This window comes from Mycteria americana, chromosome 19, assembly GCF_035582795.1.
Source record: "Mycteria americana isolate JAX WOST 10 ecotype Jacksonville Zoo and Gardens chromosome 19, USCA_MyAme_1.0, whole genome shotgun sequence".
Taxonomy (NCBI): Eukaryota; Metazoa; Chordata; class Aves; order Ciconiiformes; family Ciconiidae; genus Mycteria; species Mycteria americana.
This window is the reverse complement of record NC_134383.1, coordinates 4,887,900-4,907,609: the sequence shown is the minus strand read 5'-3', so window position 1 is coordinate 4,907,609 and position 19,710 is coordinate 4,887,900. Positions and strand designations below refer to the sequence as shown.

General features: G+C 45.1%; 3 protein-coding genes across 3 annotated transcripts in view; all 3 read left to right on the top strand.

The window, feature by feature from the left end:
- The window catches only part of LOC142418819 (uncharacterized), a 17,105-nt gene extending 13,623 nt beyond the window's left edge, over window positions 1-3,482 (top strand). Inside the window, exons 14-16 of the mRNA XM_075521199.1 lie at window positions 1,841-1,986; window positions 2,892-3,071; window positions 3,304-3,482. Of these exons, the coding sequence (XP_075377314.1) occupies window positions 1,841-1,986; window positions 2,892-3,071; window positions 3,304-3,482 (505 nt within the window). The remainder of the gene's footprint in view (window positions 1-1,840; window positions 1,987-2,891; window positions 3,072-3,303) is intronic.
- On the top strand, window positions 2,718-13,939 carry LOC142418818 (uncharacterized). Its single transcript, XM_075521198.1, has 19 exons — window positions 2,718-3,071; window positions 3,249-3,473; window positions 3,997-4,123; window positions 4,457-4,656; window positions 5,424-5,636; window positions 5,996-6,141; window positions 6,708-6,835; window positions 7,711-7,843; window positions 8,182-8,314; window positions 8,778-8,930; window positions 9,324-9,450; window positions 9,657-9,868; window positions 10,608-10,770; window positions 11,170-11,252; window positions 12,042-12,202; window positions 12,432-12,573; window positions 12,940-13,127; window positions 13,226-13,337; window positions 13,788-13,939. Exons 4-19 carry the CDS (start codon window positions 4,521-4,523, stop codon window positions 13,937-13,939), a joined length of 2,382 nt encoding a protein of 793 aa, XP_075377313.1. The 5' UTR covers window positions 2,718-3,071; window positions 3,249-3,473; window positions 3,997-4,123; window positions 4,457-4,520.
- Window positions 12,936-19,710, top strand: LOC142418916 (uncharacterized protein CXorf65 homolog). Its single transcript, XM_075521391.1, has 9 exons — window positions 12,936-13,127; window positions 13,226-13,304; window positions 13,788-13,925; window positions 16,271-16,308; window positions 17,001-17,087; window positions 17,877-17,993; window positions 18,378-18,452; window positions 18,767-18,871; window positions 18,960-19,710. Exons 4-9 carry the CDS (start codon window positions 16,284-16,286, stop codon window positions 19,034-19,036), a joined length of 486 nt encoding a protein of 161 aa, XP_075377506.1. The 5' UTR covers window positions 12,936-13,127; window positions 13,226-13,304; window positions 13,788-13,925; window positions 16,271-16,283; the 3' UTR covers window positions 19,037-19,710.

Here is a 19,710-nt window from a genome sequence, read left to right as displayed (position 1 = left end):
TCTGTGTTCAGCTGGGTACTACTGTGAAGGAGGAGCCACTGATGCCATTCCGCATGGGACACCTGCGTTCCCGCTCAGTGGGCCCTGCCCACTTGGGCACTATTGTCCAGAGGGTACTCATTTCCCAGTTGCCTGCCCAGCTGGGACCCTGAACAATGCCACAGGTGAGTGTGACTTCAACCACAGGCTTCTCCTGTGGTCCACGGTGATGGGGGACTTCATTGGTGGCAGCCGGGGTGAGGGAGTGCCCCTTGGTCATTGAACAGTATTGGTATGCTCAGCCAGGCCTAATGGTGGCAATGTGTTATCAATTCAAATAAGCGCTGATGATGCTGTGACTGTAGTAGGTGTACTTTCACCTCTCTCTCTCATTGACCTTGACTTTTGCTTTCCTCCTCAGGTGGTACCTCCCCAGAGAGCTGTGTGCCATGCTATCCTGGGTCTTTCTGTGCTAGCATTGGTTTGAGTTCTCCAACAGGACCTTGTACTGAGGGGTTTTACTGCCCAGCAAACTTCAGCTCTGTCAGCCCCACAGCATTCCTCTGCCCTAAGGTACTGCTTAGTGACAGCTGGGCAGTGAAAAGAGGTGGGTCTCAGCTCTGGGAAAGAGGTAGTGGCAAAGGGTCACACACACCTGATTGAAATGTTGATTACATCCACAGGGGATGTTGCCCTAGGCTTTGGTAATTCTGGGGTTCACCCTTTACACAGACCCTATCTTTGCCACCATCTCCATGCAATCCTCTTCCTTCTCTGTCATTGCCAGGGTCACTTCTGCCGGTCAGGGGCAGCCCACCCAACACCGTGCCCTGCTGGGGAGTATCAGCCAGCCAGGGGCTCTGCGTCCTGCATTCCATGCCAGAGAGGATTCTACTGCCAGGAGCTGGTGGCAGGAGACCCCAAGCGCTGCCCACCACATTCTTACTGTCCTACAGGTACACTGAAACTTGCATACCAGCTACGCCAAGGATTCAAATGTGTGCTTCACTGTGATCCCGGAGTTGTACAAACCTAATGTGTGTCTTCCTGTAGGCCAGGTGATGAGGAGGTGGCAATGGGCAAATGTGGCATAGTTGCCGCCTTGCTTTCTGGGAGTCATTTGTTATGCTCTGATACAGTTCTAGAGTCTTGTCAGATCACAACAGTCTTCCTAGGGTTTTTTACTGTCTCTGCGGTCTCCCTTTCAGGCACATGGGTTCCTCTCACGTGTCCTGAAGGCACCTTTACTCCTGCAAATATGACTGGCCTCTGGAATGAGAAGGAATGCCTGCCTTGCTTACCTGGTCACTACTGCAGGTTACGATTCATTTCAATCTGGCATTTTTTCACTTTGTCTTGAGCAGTTTAGTATCCTTGTTTTCTGCTGATAAGTCGATGCTAATTTCCTCCCAGCTTCTCTACTGTATCTCTCTCATTCAAAGAAAAGAAATAGAAGCTTAGATACAGCTTTTGGGTACAGAGGTGTTGGATCTGTGAATTTTGGGACGCATCTCAAAGCAGTCTGATGTCATCGTCGTGATACAAAGAAGAGATAGTAGGCAGATTTGTGAAAACATGGAAGTAATCCAGAAAGTCCAGCCCAGTGGAAAGTCATCCACAATTTCCTCTAAAGCAATTTGCCACGTTCATGGAATTTTAACTCAAGAGTGCCTGGCTCACTCTAGTGATCTGCATGGTTTTTATACGTGATAAAAATGGGTCTGTTTTCTCTCTCATATAAGTGTAAGAAGTTCTTACTTCTGGTTGCAGACAAGTTCATTGCATCAATACTTGCTCCTCTTCTGCACCAAATGATTAGCAGTAGGTTGTATATAAATTCTTACTGTCTTCTCTGCTCCAGGCGTGGACGGCTGGAGGGGAAGTGTGCTGCTGGATATTTCTGCCTTGCTGGGAGCTCTCAATCTACTCCACAGGGCCATGGCTTTTCCTGGCGCTTCCTGTCTGGGTGCCGGTGGGGTCAGGTGTGTGCAGGGCTGTGTCCTGCAGGTAAGTGAGAATCTCGGTAGTATTTAAAGTATAGAATATTGACTTCCGTCTAACCAACTGGAGAGCATCTCTTACCTTGTATAATATAGTGATCCCTTCTTTGAAGTTGTTACTGCCCATGGGTTTCCTCTGTTTTTACATCTTTGCAACGAAGAGGTGTGCCTGACCAAAAAGGCCACCTTGAATTTATGATGCTGGACTGCTACTCCAGAAGAGTTTGAAGGCTGTTGGTTTGGCTGTTGGTTTAGCATCCCAGCAGCTGTGTAGATGTTCATTCTCCAACAACAGGAGGCTCTTGCTGAGTCATTTTTGCCATTGGAGTGCTTTTATATTTTACTTTCATCTCTTTCCCATCCATTTCTGTAGGTTTCTATTGCCTGGAGGGATCTGAGGTACCTATACCATGTCCTGCCAATACTATTAGAGATGTTCCAGGAGCCGTGAAGAGAGAAGACTGCCTACCTTGTCCACCGGGCCACTGGTGCAAAGCAGGTTGGAACTCGGGGTTAAACAGTGAGGGGAGGGAATGGGAGTTGCTTTTCAAGGGAGTTGTATGTATCCCTGAGTCTGGTGAGGCTAGCTTTGATACCAGATACTGTGGCACAGTCCTTGCAGTAGGACACACTGTGTCTAGTGATGAGTTCTAGTGTCTGCCAAGAAAAGAGACATTTAACGCTGTTAATATAACATACTGTTCCAGAAACATTGGAAATGTAGGAGAGCCTGAGATCACAACCAGCCTCCAGATATCCCTGTGTGCCATCTGTCAGAAGAGGGGCTCAGATTGAGGTGGATTGTACACATATGTGCCATAGTTTAGGAAGGACCCAGGAGGGACGCAGAAGAAAGGTGTTCCAGTTACAATGAAAAGATGACTCCTTAAAGCCCTGCTTTCTGCTTGTTAGGGGATTCAGAGGCCTATCCATGTCCGTCAGGACACTATTGCTTTGGAGGCAATGGCAGCAACCACAGCAGTCTCCTGGCACCTCAGAAATGCCCTCCGCAAACTTACCGCAAGCACCCAGGAGCTCAGAGCCTGACAGATTGCCAGCCATGTCCTCCAGGCTATCACTGCCCTTTATCAGGTAAGTGTCATGTCAAAGCCAACACTTTCCCACCCCTAGAGCTGATTACAAAACTCCCTAAGATGAGACAGGGAAAGGAAGAGGTAATTCACGTTCACAGCAAGCTAAGAGCCCTTCTCTAAAACTCCTCCTGGCACTGAATGCCTCCCTTTCTTCATTCCTTTCTCTTCCTAACAGGTCTGACCAGGTTTGAGGATTATCCGTGCCCCCCTGGATACTGGTGTCCTGGTAGAGGGGACACTTTCCTTTGTCCAGCTGGCACTTCCAGGATCCAGCCTGGTGCAAAATCATTGGAAGAGTGTGATCCCTGCTCACCTGGATACTATTGCCCAGATCCAGCACAGACAGGGCTGCCTAACACCCAAGGAGTGCCTTGTAAACCTGGCTATGAATGCCCAGCAGGTGACGTGACCATGCTCCTTTGTTTTCTTTATTTCCAGCCATTTCTGAGTCTAGATAGCTGAACAGTGCACAGCAGGCACAGCCATAGCATTTAGCAGTGACTATAGTCCCATTCTTGCAGCAGCCCTCCTAGGAAATAGTCACTGATGGAGTGGCTTTAGAAGTGGATTTATTACCCTGAAGCCTTTTCCTGGCTTTGGCCTTTGAATTCCCATCTCCTGTTTCTCTGCCCTCCCTTCCTGTTCTTGTTTAGCTGAGGTTCCCAAAGGAAGTGGTCTGGGCCTAGAAAAGGAGCAGGTACCTTTCATCATCCAGGGCTAGGCATTCAGGTGCTAGCATTTCATGCTAAATAGCAAACTGGTTCCCAGCAGGTCTGTGCCCTTTTGTGAGCCATAGGAAAAGGGCAGTGTTTATGGACAGTCACACTTAATAAAGCCCCCTTGCTCACTGTCTTCCCCAACACATGCTCTCCTATTCTGGGAATGTCACATAATCGATCACCATTTCCCCTTTTTTCCACCAGGTTCAGTAAATCCAAAGCCTTGCAGGCCTGGCTTATACTGTGGTGCTCACACAGCTGTGCCTTCTGTGTGCCCTGCTGGGTATTATTGTCCTGAAGGATCGTCGACATACAATAGCCCTGAGCAGCTGTGAGTACCTAGCACGTTTGGTGCAGCCAGCTTTAAGTTTCTAAAAACTCTGAATATTGTGAAACGTGCCTGTGAGAAAACCTGAGTTAATGCTTCAACCACAGTCTTTGTACATTGTGCAAAAGCAAAGGTATCTTTGTAATTATAGTTACGAATTTGGTGACTGCTGAGACTGAAGAGGGTGACTTATGATTTCTACTGGTTAGCTTGAGCCTGGAACCAGATGAGAACCATTTTTAATTTTGCCCTTAGTTTGCACTGTTTGTTGAATCCAGTAATCAAAACATTTTCAGAGAATTTTCTTCTCTCTTCCTGCCTTGTTTTGCCTTCCAGGTGTGTGTTTCCCTACTACTGTCCCCCAGGCAGTGCCCATCCACTGCCTTGTGAAGGAGGATACATGGCCCTCAGCTTCCCTGGTCCAAGGGATTCATTTGAGAAATACTGCAGAATCTGCGACGCAGGCACCTATCGTAGTGACTCTCTCATCACGGCACCCTGTCAGCCCTGCCCAGCAGGCTTCATCTGCCCACAAGGTAAATGGAGCTGCCATGGAGGAGTGGGGCAAGAAATAGCAGCTTAGATTTTAACCAGAAAGTTTTAAGTTCTATGTGGGCAAAGCTCTCAGTCCTCTGCAGTTACAAATCCCTGGTGTGGGCTGTCACATTAGTTTGTGGAACATTTGGTGTGGTAGGTTGTTATGAGAGTTCAGAGAAATGGGTCAAGAGTGGTTTGGATATTGGTGTCCTGTCTCTCAGGGAATGACCTCTCAGGCCCTTGCGAGCCCTGTTTTCTCTAATTTTGTGGCTTAGCTGGCAGGCCCAGAGTTAACGTATTGCCAGAAGTAGAAGAGTTGAACGTAGAGGTTCAAAGTTTGCTGTGTGACAGCCAGTGCTGCTTGGATCCTGCTGGTTTAGGATGCAAAAGGAATAACTTTACAAGCATTTGAAAGTCTCTGTTGGCTGGGATCCTATGTTAAGTTCACCGACATGTTAGCTCCTGCTGGATAGCATGGAGGAGATCATGCCTACCCACTCTTGCCACTGAATTTGTCCAGTGAAATAGCCATGACAAAGAAATAAAGATTTGTATTTAAATATAAATACATTAAATTGAAAAATGTTGAATGTTGGTAAACTTTATATAAATACACATGTATGTGTATATATATATTTGTTTGTATGTTTGTACATACATATAGGTATGTATAACTGGAATAAATAAGTGATCTCTGCCTATCTCTTAGCACTTGCTTGGGTCCTTAAGCAGCGTCTGTGTCTGAGATAGCCACCACTTTCTCTAGGCAGCAAGAGTTACCGCAAGAAGCCTTGCCCCAGTGGCCATTACTGCCCTCCCCTGGCGTCTGCCCCTCTGCCCTGTCCCCCAGGGACCTATGGAAGCCGCAGCTTTGCAAAGCATATAGAGGATTGCCAGGCCTGTCCTGCTGGCTCCTTCAATCACCTTCCTGCTCAGGCTGCTTGTTTCCCCTGTGGCAGCTCTTCTTCCTCTCAGCCTGGTGAGTTGCTGTTTGTTAGTGAAACATTCACCCCTGTTAAGAGAAAGACTAAGAATGAAATTGCCTAGAAATGGGATTCCCCCACATGGTTTCATGATGGACCGCAAGCCCTGGGATCCACATGATGATGTGTGTGGTACCAATGCCTGGCTGCTCTTCCTCTGTCCCACCCAGAAGGAGGATTCAATTTTCAAAGCTGTGCTAGTGGGACAGCAGACTCCAGGAGTGTCACTAAAATGAGCAGTGTGATTTGGTCAAAGAGTATTCAACACAGGAACTGCTCCTTTTTGGTGAGCACAGTTTTAATGAACTGTATTCCCTACCCTGATTACCACTCTAAATCCAGCCTCTTCTCTAAGGTGCTACCAGCTGTACCTGCCATGGGCTGAACCGGGCTTTCCAGCAGTCAGATGCCTCCTGTATCTGCCAGGCAGGTTATATTTATTATGATGAAAGAGGCAAGAAAGACCCTGACAGCAACAGCGATCAGGACTGCCGACCTCAGGTAAAATTTGGCTTCAAAACAAAGTTGTGTGACATGCAGGAGGGAGAGTGATTCGGTGCTTTAGGCTCTGTCTTAGGGGGTGTGTGTGTGTGCAATCTGAGCTCAGTTCTCTGGGCTGCTGCAGACACAAGCAGGTCCTTTAGCTGTTTTGTTTGAGACCCTTGACCCCTCCTTGTAGGATAATGGATAATGGCACTTGTCATCTTTACCAGAATCTTGTGAGGCTAAATTCATAAGGGCTGGAGGCAAAGGATACTTCCATGCTAGGGCAATGGGGAGCAGTGCAGTGTCTTGGATAGATGACAGATGCAGGAATTTAAGCCTCCATATTGTTACTATGGAGGTCTTCATCAGACTTGCTTGAGGAATTTGGATGGGAAGTGAAATTGTTGTGATCTTTCTTCCATGCTTTCCAAGTTGTCTTTTAACGGCCCTTGTTGGATTACCTTTACGTTGAATGTCAGCAGTGTGGGTGGGGGAGGAAGAGAATTTTAGGGATGCTGCATCTTGGTTGAAGTGCTAGAGCTTGTCTGGTTTCGCACATTGGATGAGTATTATTCTTCCAGGTGGATGAGCTCTGTGCTCCTGGAGAGGTCCGTCTAGCATCTACGCGCCAGTGCGTTTTTCCTGAGCGATATGACTGCTCTCCTTCTTGTGGGCCTGCAGGTGGAGAGATTAATGCAGAGCTGGGCATGTAAGTCTTAGCCCAGCCTCTCATTAAGAAGCAGTTCACAATTGGTTCTGACTGGCTGTTACTGATCTCGTGAGGTCATTCCAGGGTGGGGCTGTGGGAGGTGTTTTTGAGAAACTTTCCTTGGCTGGAGTTCCTTTCTGTGGAGATACTGGCCTTCAGCCCTCATTCATTGGCCTCATACCTCTGCCTGGAGAGTATGCCTGTGTTTTCAACATTACCTAGTGATTTTGTATGCTTGGGTGGAGACACCAAAATGAACACTGAGTGACAAGGTGAGAGTGCACAGAGCTCATGTTTTCTGAGGTAGACCTTTTCCATGTACCTCAAGCTGAGCCCCCCGTAAAGTGGATGATCGCTCTCTTAGATTTAGACCAGAATTGAGGAAATTGATCCTCATTCCCTTCCCCACCACCTTTAATGCTGACTAAAACATTGAAGCTAGTTCTTGTCCTATGATACTACTTTTTTCTCATTGTGAATGGACTTCTGTATTGCAAAATCTCCCCCTGACATGGATTGCACAGACATCTAGTGTGTTAAAATTATACTCTGTTGCTTTCAACCATTTTCTTAAAGCAGAACTTTAGGGAGGGATGCATAATGCTCTGTTACAGGACTGAAGTTGATCTCTATTAGACACCAACAGAGGCCTGTTAGAGAGAGGGTATCACATTTTGGCCCTTCGCATGCACTGAATAGCAGACACAGTACTGGATGAGATGGCCTGTGAGTTTGCTCTATCCTGTTTTCCATGGATGTAGAGTAGGCCTACTCATTGCGTAGATTGTAAGATACTGGGGCTAGCCTGACCATCAGTATGTTGTAGCTCTTTGCTCAGGGATCGTAAGTAATCGGCCCTTTTGTCTGCTTTATAGATGTCACTGCAAGCAGTATGTCTCTGCTGAGGAGCTCTGTGACCAGCTATGTTTGCTGAGAGCCCCACGGATCTCCTTGGGATTTGGCATCAATAGAGAGCTGCTTCTGAGGATGAATGAAGGAGAAGTGAGGGTAATTATGGAGTGGGGGACTGCTTTCTCAGCATACAAGTCTGGAGATAGCCCTTATAGATCACAGTTAGGTCAAGGGACTCCTGGGGACTGAGGTTACAGAAGGATATGAAGCTGTGAGCAGAGAGAAAGAGGAGAGGCTCAGTGTGTCTCGTTACTCTGAGTACTGATCAGGCAGGGAGGTTGGTGCATTACTGAGAAATGAAGGTTCCTGAATGGTGGGGAAAAAGCCTCACTAGAGTAGTCTTGCACAGCTGAAGGTAAGATTGATCACAAACCAGGGTCTGAGTCCAGGGCTGATTGTATCAGTGACCAATGTTCCCCTCTGCTTTTTAATAGGAAGTGGCAAACGTTCTGGGCCCAGATGAACATGTGCAGAAAAGCCAGCGGGTGCATTTGGTTCTGTTTAGTCCCAGTGGAGTGCTAGGTTTCATTGTCTCCAGCACAGATGTTCTGGATGCGTTTCTCACGGGTAAGGCTTGAGAGCCCCTGAGAGTGAACCTGATTTCCAGCCAGACTAAGCTATTCATTTCCTAACGAGTTGGCACAGAGGGAATTTATTGTCAGACACTCCAAACTATTTACAAAGCAGGGAGAGATCTCGTTCTATCTGGGAGTAAACAATGGGGACCTGTACTGGCTGCACAGTTAGCTCCCTGGGAATGGGTCAGATAAAGATTGTAGGATGATTTTGGCCTTCCAAGGAACTAGAAGGAAACTCCATTTGGAGGCAGATCTGTTGGCAAGTGTGTGCTGGCTCCTGATTCCAGTTGCTCCTCATTTATGGTAGTGTGACTGAGAGCAGAATTTGGCCTTGTGAGCTGTAATTGCCCACAGATACAAAAGAAATTGTTCTTCGTTGCCAAGGATTAGGTGTTTTCACATGCTGCTCATTTTGCGAAATTAATTCTGTTTTGTTCTGTTGCCTGTGACAGGAGATTTTTCATCAGATCAGTTGCTGCAGAAAGGTCGTCGAGTCCAGAGGATTTCCTCCAAAGATATCCATGCCTTGCCCCTTGTTCCTAACCCAGTAGTGTGTTTGGAAGCAGGAGACACAATCCTTTTCCAGCTTAGCATCAATTCCCACAGTGAGTGTTGTTTGGTCTGTGTGCTCTTTGCAGATATATGTCTAGACCTGTTTAGAGCAATGACTCCATATTTGGTAGTACTGCATGTATGAGCACATTCCTTCACCTCCCTGTCTGTCTTGATTCAGGGGATTCCAGAACTTTAGTCTAGGCTCTGCCTGTGACTTACATGGTGTTTTTACTTTTTGACTGGATTTCTGTAGAATAGAGATAAAATTTTTCCTCTGTTAGAAAGCGTAAGTCTTTGGGCAGTAATGCATACTTCAGTTCAATGAGTTGATGCTGCATGGCCGTATACAAGAAATGCAGTTACGTAGTTCTTTGCCAGACCAGTGTCAGCTATCCTAACTGAAGTGGGTCAGAGTTGCTGACACTGTGCTGAACTATTCCCAGATCGTGCATCCAGCCATTACCCTGTTTATCAGAAGCAGCATCTATATAACAGCAACCCAAGCTGGGATTTTGGACCCTTCCGAAGGCTAGACCACCTCATCCAGGAGACTCACCTCAACATCTCCTGGTAATATCTGGTGCGATTAATAGTGCTTGTGTTACGGGCAGGACTCGAGAGTGAGTCTCTCACAGAATCAGTAGGTCCTTGGCAGCGAGCAGTATGTGAAAATGCCAAAGTTTGGTGTATTTAAGTCCACATATTTAACCATCAACACAGCTGGAGGCTAAAGGAAGTTGGGATCAACTAGTGCCTTCCTTATTTCTCCATTTTAGGTTTGCCCATGTTTTCCTGGAGTCTGGGACGTATGTTTTCAGGGATAGGACCATTCAGGAACACTTCCTGATTGTGACTGTGAATGAAGCAAATGTAGGTTGTGACCCCAGAGGTGTGTCCTTCCAGCCCTCTTCACTGTTCCAGCTGGCCAGACATGGGGTTTTGAAGCAACAGGATCTGAACTTGGCTCCTAACTGGGCTGCTGTCACAGGTACAGGCAAAGCACTGTGATACCTACCTTGATGCTTAGCCATGACCTTTCTTGTACCTATTTGGGTGTGTTTAAACAATCTCTTTTTTTTTTTTTTAAAATACTGTCAAACCACTGGCTTTGTCAGCTTTAATCCCCTTTGTCCTGTGGACCTTCCCTTCCCAAAGATCACTGCTCTCTAGCCAAGAACCTGCCTGTGTAGGAGCTGAAGGGGGAAGAAAGGGAAGGAGCAGTTGTGTTTCTCCCCACACCCTGCTTGAAGAATTCAACTAATTGAGGGCTTTGTTTTCCTTGGCTTGAAAGCAGGAGGTGCCAGTGCATTTCTGTGACAAACTAAACTAAAATTAAATGCATCGTTTGAAAAGTTCACTAAAGGCTAAACACAAGAGCAGTTAAGGTCTTTCCTCAAAGCCATACCTCTGTATAAGTTCTGTGCACATACCAGTCCCTTGTCCATCAGTGAGAGGACAGTAAAGCCATAGAAATTGTGGCTTGCAAGCATGATCCTTGGTTCTGTCGCCTTCAGCTACCAGTGCTGAAAACATTTTGCCTCCTTGCCTGCATGCACCAGATCAGCAAGGGGAGAAGCAGAAGCTCGTGTAATGAATACGAAAGTTGCTAAATGTTGGGTTTGTGTGGGAGGGAGAGTGTTTAGTAAAGTGTAAAAGGGAGACTGTGCTATTGATACACACTGCTTCCTGTGTTTCTCACTTCTTGCTATCCTTCTTGGCTTCCCCAGCGGTCCTCTTTGTTCTGGGCTTCCTAATTGTGGTGCTGACAACCCTGGCTATAGTGCTCCAGCCTGCTGTCCCCATCATTAGCCCCCTGATGAGCTGGAAGCCACGATGGAGGAGCCTGGGTGAGCCACACATCCCACCAGAGTACATCCTCCTTAAAGACAGGTAAACCATCTTTGCATGGTAGGTATCAGGAGCTCAGACCTTGGTAGTACAAAAGCATGTCATATTGCAATTACTGACTCTCTCAGTCCCTGATGCTGTACTTCTTGCCAGCTTTACAGTACACTGAGTTTCTAGCTGCACAGGGAGTTTCTTGGTATTGCCCAGGTATTTCCCAGCAGTATTCCAGCTCTCCTCCAGTGTAGTGTGCAAGAGCCCTGTTGTGTCTTCTGCACAGAGTATTATTGCCCGAATTACCTGGCCTCGGCTTCCCCTGCATGTTTTGACTTCACAATCTAGACAAGAAACCTATCCTGCTTGAACTAGGCTGGTGATACTGCAGTATCTGATTTTACTGAGAAGAATGAGATGCTCCTCACCCTCTTCTGTCATTCCCTCTAGCCTTCAGTTCTATCAGACGGTTGGTCCTCATGGTTCTGGAGAAGATGCTGGCTTTGGAGAGAAAGGAGCTGCGCATAATGCAGGTGAAGTGCTGTGCCAACCCCAGGTGTTCTTCCGTTGGCTTCTTCCCACGTACTCCCCGTTCTGTTGTCTTCTGATAACTCTCTAGTATGATGTTTTGATACCTACTCACCCAGAAATTTGCACACACACGTGAGGCCACACAGGCGCTTTGGCTGCTATGCACTCGCATGTTTGCGCACATTTACACACACGCACAGGCACACCACACACACTTTCATTCTAGGTTCATTTGATCTCTTCAGCTGGGGAGTGTAACCTCCTGTCATTGGAATGGGTTAATGTTTTCTGAGTTAGGAGGGCAAGTGGCCAGCCCTGAAAAGTCCTTTAAAACAACAGCGGGTTCAAATGACTAGTGAAGAAAATAAAGAACTTTAAAAATATTTCCTTGGGTTCTCCTGTTGGTCATTCTATTCTCTGAAGGCACATGACTCATGGGCCTTGTTTGCCTTCTGGGGATGACCTCATCTTGGGAATTTCAGGATATTCACAGGGTACAGCAAGTCCAGAGCCCACCAGATGGCACTGTCTAGTGATGCTGAGAACAGCTTACAGAGAAGTAGCACCCTGACAGTTTACTGGACAAGTTAGGAGTTGATAGTAACACTCTGTCATCCTCCCCTTCACTAAGGAACGAGACCTTCTCTTACATCTCTTGCCTTACCCGTTTTCCTTCTTCACAGTACACACAATGCTGTTGCCTCCTATGGACAGGCAGTGCCCCTTCTGGAAAATAAATTAGAATAGACTTGTGGCCAGTGGTTAAGCATGAGACTTACCTTGTGTTTCAGAAGAGCGGTTTGCGCTGAGGGTTCTGGAGGATTTCAGCGTTCGCACCCTGTATGATAAGCTGGAAGATCAGAATTTGCACCTGGCATCTCAGCTGGCAAAGCACAGGATGGATGTGTTGGTGTTTTACAATGGAATCAGCCAGCAGATTCAAAGTCTCAGGGTCAGTGTGAAGAAACAATTGAGGGAAGGGAGTCTTGGAACTGTGAAATTTGTAAGATAAATGGTTCCCCTGAAGTGGCAGTTTCTGGAGGGATAGGTCTTACTCCTTTCAGTACCTTATTTTGTCATAAAATAGTTACGCTAATCTCTGTTTTGATATGAGAGGCAGAATGTGGAATGGGTGGATTGTGAGGCTTGCAGAGTATAATACTGCTGCTTTCTGTAAACAGGACATGGTGCAAGCACCGGACTCTGAAGGCCTGAAAGTCTTTGCCAGGCAAAGGATTTGTGGGCATAAACCTGCAGACAGCAGCTGGGCAGCAGTGGGTGTTGAACAATGTGATGAACACTGTAGCAACAACTTCCAAGCAGGTGAGAGAACCAGAGTGCAGAGCAAGAGAGAAGCAGAGTGTAAGGGTGGCATCAGTGGAGCGATTAAAAGAAGGCATGGCTCATACACACGAGAAGAGATCCCACAAGATCATGTCTTCCAGTGTTGTAGTTCTGTAAGAGCTGACAGCCTGTCTTCATGTGAGTTCAATGAGAAGACAGGTCTGCCAGCTTAGGAATGGGTAAGCGCAGAGTTATTTGGAAATGTTACAGCATGAAGCCAGCATTGGAGCCATCTTGTGGAATTTCCAAAGAAAGGTTCCTGCTCTTGGTTTTGCTCTGGAGATAATTACAGTTCTTCATGCAGTTCTGTAGAAGTCTATTTAAATTGCTTGTCGGGTTCATTAGGTGCTCCGTGGCAAGAGGCAACACAGTTAATGAAAGCTCTGGAAATGCTGCTTGGGAATGCTCTGTACAAGAACATAGCTGTGAAACAAGAGATGGAGCAGAAGGTCCAAGGACAGGATGCGGTGGCAGTTGTAGCCTCACTGGACAGCCTGGCCAGTGAAAGTAAATCAGAAGTAGCGGAAGGGCAGGTGAGTTGCAGGCGTCTGTTGCCAGGCCATCTCTCACCTTTCTGCTAGTTTTTCCACTTGCCTGTTTCTTTAACTCTTGGGCCTTCTTTATCCCACAGGATCATGAGCTGCCTCAGCAAAGTGAGCTCTTCAGTAGGAAAGATGCTTTTTTCAGCTTCCCTGGATATGAGGAACTTGGTAAGGGCAGTGACTTAGTCGTGGGTGCCATGGGTACTTTTCAGAGATCACAGTAGAAGGCTGATTCAGTGAAGTCTAGGTTAAGAGAGGGTATGTATGTTTGCTAACAGAGCAAATGTATAGTTACTTTTTCCCATTTATGCTATTTTTTTACAACTGAAATTTCTCCAGTTTGGGAAAGCCACTTCTGCCTCCTCTATTTCTCTGTAAGAGGGAAGTCAGGGAACTTTTGTCCCCACAGACCCTTTACACCTATATATTAAGCGACCACAAGAGACTAGGTGTCATTATACTAATTAAATGCTAATATGGGGAGGTCAGGAAAATTCTATACCATCAGTTCTGTGATCCTCACAGCCTCTGGGTAGGTGTTCTCTCTGCTCAATACAGTATTTCCTTGTGGCAGCATGTATGTTGCAGTCATCCAGTCATGAAGAGCCTCGTCTTCCTTTAGGCTTAAAAGTGCCCCCTTGTTTTCTTCAGGTTTAGAACTCCAGTTGGCTTACCTGACTGAGTTGGAGGTGGGGGGCCTGAGAGCAGCTTCCCCCCTTGCCGAGACTCTGTGTGAGATCGAGCAAGCTTTGGTGAATCTGCAGCAACCTTCAGACCTTGTTAATTCAGGTGACAAATCTTAGTCTGTATTGCAGTTTCTGTTTACCTATAGTGGATAGGATATAAGATTACAAAATGGGGGGAGAAAAGTTATCTCTCATCCTTGGTGCCTTAGTAAAACACACACACAAATGTCTGCTCTTGAGCTGCAGTCATTAAAAAGAAGTCACCGGAACATCAATAAGCAGACTAAAGTGCTTGACTAATTCACATGAGTAGACTTGTTTCCTTCTTTCTCTCAGCAGGTACTTATACAAAGAGAGGATTTTTGTTTCTTATGAATTCATTTGTTAGAGCTTTTCTGTTCATCACAAAAGGTTTCTGGGGAAAATGTTGTAATACAGCCAAGATCTGTGATCTTGGGGAACAATTTACCAGCAAGAGAATAAGGCGGCTGGTTGACTTCATGTACACTGGTTTATAGCAGTAAATAAACAAAGAGTTAAAATAAGCAGGATGTCTTCTGAACTGAACGTTTGCCTCAAGCTGTTGCTGAATTTTTAGACTGTGTTGCTTAGAGTTTGAAATAATTAATGGTGTGGTTTTGGTGTAATTAGGGGTGGATCATTTGCATTATTTTGAAATTCACATACAGCGAGCTTTGCAAAGGCTTGAATATGCTATCAGTGTGCACTATGCAGCTTGCCACATACTCTAGAGTCACTGAGTCAGTGTATAGTGCTGGCAGTAGATCCTGTCCTGGTGTTTTGCCCATTGGACTAGGCTGCCGTAGTGGTGGTATAGCAGTCCCTTGATGCTGTCCACTGAATTTGCACTGTGCTTGTTTTGAATTTCTGTAACAGACAGCAAACATCAAACAAGCGTGGGGAGCTCAGCCCCCTTCTGAGCTGCTGGGCCACAAAGAGGGATGAAGCTCTGCTGCTGGAAATAAAGAGGAGCTGCATTGCTCAGAGGATTGAAGAGGCAGAACTATTTCATCTTCTGCAAAGTAAAATAGTCACCAGCTCATTTCCGTGAGGAACCTGGCTTATCCTTGGCAATGGCTAAAGGTGGATTATGGGAGAGCGTGTGTGTCTGCGGACAGAGCTGCAGTACCTGAAGTATCAGAATAGATATGTGTTTAGTTAGAGATGTACTTGGTCAAATATGTAATGAATAATCCATATTCTGTTTGCTTAACCTGGGTGAAATACTTTCACACTTGCTTTGGATTATCAATAACTTGTAGGCTTGAGAAGGAAGCTGAGGTTCTTGACATTGTTTACTAATTTTATAGTTTTCATTGTTAAGTCAGTAAAGCAGAAAACATGTGAGGCCACAGGTGGCATAAGAGCCCCTACTTATCAATGCATTCTGTATAGCCTTTATGATCTCTGATGTGAAGGATATTTGTGAGGGATTTTCAGGTACAGTTTAGAGCCATACTTCTAAACCTTGCCTAGCATCTCTACATTGCCTGTGCGTGTTTTCAATATACTCATGTTGATCTCAGTAAGGTCTGCTGGTGGAGACCTTTGAAGGTCTCTAGAGATGTGATTTTTGAGCAAAGAGTACACTTAAACTATTCCTTGTAGTGGTGACTGCAGGGATCGCTGTAGCTGCCGGTGTCCAGTGCTCTGGGAGCCTGATCTTTAAACTGAAAATATCCTTCCTACCATTCTTATTCTTTTGGCCTGTCTGTGTGATGCCAAGAGAGCCTGGCTGTGAAGTGGGCTTTGCTTCTGTGGAACAGGAGTGGAATCAGAACACCTGCTCCAGAACATCTCTTTCTGTGCAATATTCCTTAGCTCCAGGTGAAGTGCAGCAACGTAAAATTTCTTGACTGTGAGCCAGCACAGTACCTTGGCAACCCCCACAGGTAGGCTTCAGCCAACTGTTTCCACCAGCAAAGCCTATTCTCTTCTCATTGCAATATTTACTGAATTGTGAAGAGGTTTGTGAACCACTCCTTCCTGGTTCCTAGACACAAATCTGTGTTTACTTCTTCTGCCTTTGCATAACCATAGTGCATATTAAGAGCGTGAGACTGCAGTGCCCAGGAGCCAAGACAGACACTCTGTTTTGCTTCCACTAACTGGTGTCTCTGGTGGATCCAGGGGAACTGCAAGGTCTTTTGCCCTCATCTGCTCATTTTGGTGGTTCCACAGTTTCTGAGCTTGCTCCCAAAAACAAAAGGTTTGTTTCAGTTCCTTTACAACTTCACCTTGGGAGAATTTAGGTACTTACTGACACTTTGAAGTGACTTTCAGAAAAATGGGAGGATTTTAGGAAACAAAACATATACCTACAGGTAGATGCTACAAAACACCTGTAGGTCACTCTCTGTGATTGCTTGTTCTAGAATATAGTAGTGAAAAAAACATCCTTGCTCTCCTCATTGCTTTCTTTTTTAGGTTATCAGCAGATATGTTTATAACAGTACTACATGGAGGTAAGCGTCTTCAGTGATTGCTGTCTCTAGTATCCACAGGGAAACATGGTACCCGGACAGGTGGTAAAGTTACCCCTGTGACTTGTGGTTCCAGGTTATATTTGTAAAAGGCAGGGTGGAAGGCAGTAGTAAATAAAATTTGTCAAATTTTTAATTGTAACAGTTTTCCAGTGAAAACAGGTTTTTTGTTTGAGATCAAAACAGAGATATGTGTATGGAATTCTGCTAGAAGTTTTCCTTTTCCCTCACTGTGGTTTTCTTAACAAGTACACTTTAGTTATAAGTAAGCATTTTTGCGTTTCAAAATGTTTTGGGTCTTTTTTTCCCACAAAACTAGAGAATATCAATGAAAAGACCAGAGTTTCACACAGCGTTTCTTTTCATGCTCTGTTAATAGTTTCTTGGAAAGGAAAGAACAAATAAAAAGAGGAGTGGTGCAACCATTGTTTTTGTTCTACTTCTGAAGTATTTACTGTTGATAGCTTTTTTTTTCTAGTGGTCTATGGAATCTTCTGGAAGTCCAGTGCTGTCTGGAGTAGCTGTGAAGTCCCCTCACATTTGGAAGGGTGCCATTTCCCTGAGATTGTTGATAAGGGTGATCAAGTGCAGGGTCACTTAATTTGGAATTTGGAGAAGGGTCACAGGGCTGTTGTTTTTTCTTTGGTTGCTTTGACTTATGCCTCTCTCAACAGAAAATGAAAAGGCCTTTTTCAACATTCAGTGTAAAGTTCAGCTTCTCTTGGAGAGCATCAAACGCTGCTGTGGCTGTGAGAAGGAAGGTATGGTTGAGTTCCCTGAAAAGGAACCTCTTTGGTTTATGTCTGTGTGTGGCTCTGAGTTCTGAAATGAGCTGGGTGGTTTCTGCTGATTATGTCTTCCAGTGAGAAACAGTCATCAAGCCTCCCAGTGTGTTAACAAAGTTAGGTAATGTTCCTGACAATGTTTGTTGCAGTTACTGAGGCTGCCCTTGGCTGTGCTCATTATCTGGTTAATCCTTGCCTCGTACACATACACAGCTAGATACAGTGCTTTTAAATGCCGTTAGAAGGAAAGATCTAACAAAAATGTCCATCTGAATAAAATGTCCAATGGGGATTTCATTACTATGCCAACACAGTGAAATGTGCTGACAACCCAGATCTACTGGCAGATTCTTTGCAGATTTTCACACTCAGTCCTTGGATACAGTCATGTTAATTAAGCCTATCAAGTTGCCACTGATGAACATAACCATAATGGCTATCCATTGAATTCTCCTAGACCATAGCAAGTGCAGTGTATTACAAGCCAGCTTATCCCACAGCAAAAGAGGTTTGCACCAAGGTGTACGACCTAGTTTTTGCCTTGACTAAAAACATACGCATCGATGTAGCTTGGCTGACTGATCGCTAGGATGAGAAGCAGGTAGCTATTTTGAGATGGTCCTGAATCATAGTACTCAACTAAAATGCACCCAGACTTTGGGCTGTTTTTCAGATGTGGATTACCTTTGTATAGCTGAGACATGTCTTGAGTTTACTTGCCGTAGCTCTTAGTAGCTTCCTGACCTAGACTTCTGTGTGTTGCAGGTGAAATTGAATTGGCAGATGAGAATGGCCAGGTGAAGAATTTGCTCCAGAACCAGGACCACTATGCGTCGCAGCTCCTGAGTGAGAGAGAGATTTGTGTGCTACTCAAAGTCACACGTATGTAAATTTGCAAATCTCTGTATTGGAGATGATTTTATTTTCCTTTGTAGCTAAAGAAATACCCCCACACAGGTGAAGGTTGAAAGCTAAAGAGGATTTTCATTCTGGATTCCCAGCCTGAGCCTCTAAGCATCCTTACCTCCACTCAGAGACAATAGGACCTAATGACGTTGAACACTTACTGAAGACAGAGCTAAGATACCAGAAATTTGGCACTGAAATTAAGGCTGCTTTTGAAAATGGTCTAGTGGAAGTCACTAGAGGAGGCACTTCCTGCCTCCGTGTAGGACAGAGATTTCTTCCTGATAGTCCCAGTTCTACCTCCAGGAAATGTTCTGTTGAAAGTGTCTGGTTTTAATACTGTGCTTTTATCCCTCACAGGACATGAAGATTCCCAAGAAGCTGTTTTTACACCACTGCTGAAAGATCACAGCATTGTCACTCCAAAGTTCCTGGGTAGGTAGCCTGAAGTAGATGTTTCTATGATCTTGTTCTCAAGCATGAGAGGAGAGAATATCGTGTTAGTTGTGCTCCTAGGGGAGGAATAAAAGCCTGAAGTAAAGAAGAATTTTTTAAATTTATAGTCAAAATGGAAAACTTTTATTTCCAGAACTAAAAAACTAAAACTAAGTAAAGAAGAAAATGGTTGTTAATATCTTCCCATTGTGCCTGAAGTACTGGAGTCGTAAATGACATGGTGCATACTGCAGAAGTACAAGAATTACATTTGATCTTCTCTTAGGAGCTACCTTTTCCTCTTCTCTCTGCAGCTAAACTGGGGAAGTGGGAAGATTCAAAAGTGTCGCCTACCAGAATGAAATCCAGAAAATACAGCAAACAAGCAGTCTTGCTTTTGGAAGTTCCATCCACAGAATGTGAGCCCCTAACCTGAATGAAGTTAATACTTAGACTTTCTTTGGTTCCCCAGCACCTATCCATGAGCATATTGTGTTTCTACCACAGGTAAAAGGAGTCATTCACCATGGAGCAACAAGAATAAAACTGTGGCTTCCCCTTCCAAAGAAACTGGGAAACTCTAATAATGGCAAATAGAAGGAGTTGTTTGGTACTGAGTTGTGGAGGCCATCTTTATGCTTGTGGGTTTATTCCTTGATGAAACACTTTATTTGTTGGGTTGTTTCCAGAAGCCTGAAATAGTAAATGCCTCATGTCTATGAGAAAAGAATAGTCTCACTGAGCTAGTTCATCAGTGAATCAGTTTGAAGCCAGGTGCATGCTTAATAACTTTGCCAAATGAAGCCTTTTGATCCTTGCAGACACTGGGCTTGTATGGTGAATCACAGAAATGGGCAGAAGGACAAGCTGCAACCCCTGGTCGGTTCATCTTTAACTCAGTATTTATTTCTGGAATTGTTGAAGCATGCAATTAACAAGTCCTTAGTACTTTTATCTCAACTTCTACCTGACCAGTTTCTATAAATAATTTTATAACTCCTCAGGTGGGTCATACCTCCATGGGATGGACCCTGTCCCATCTTTCACATGCCTGTTGAATCAACAATCCTGCTGATTTGCTAAGTACTTGTAAATATGCAGCACAATGAGAAAGATATTAAAACTGCGTATAAAAATTTAGATAGTCTTGCAAAAGCTATAGATCAACCTTTCTTCTTCAAGGTTCCTCTTAAAAAAAAAAAAAAGGCTGTAAAACCTAATCAGTGAGAATGTAAGTTTTCTCTGTACAACACCCAGT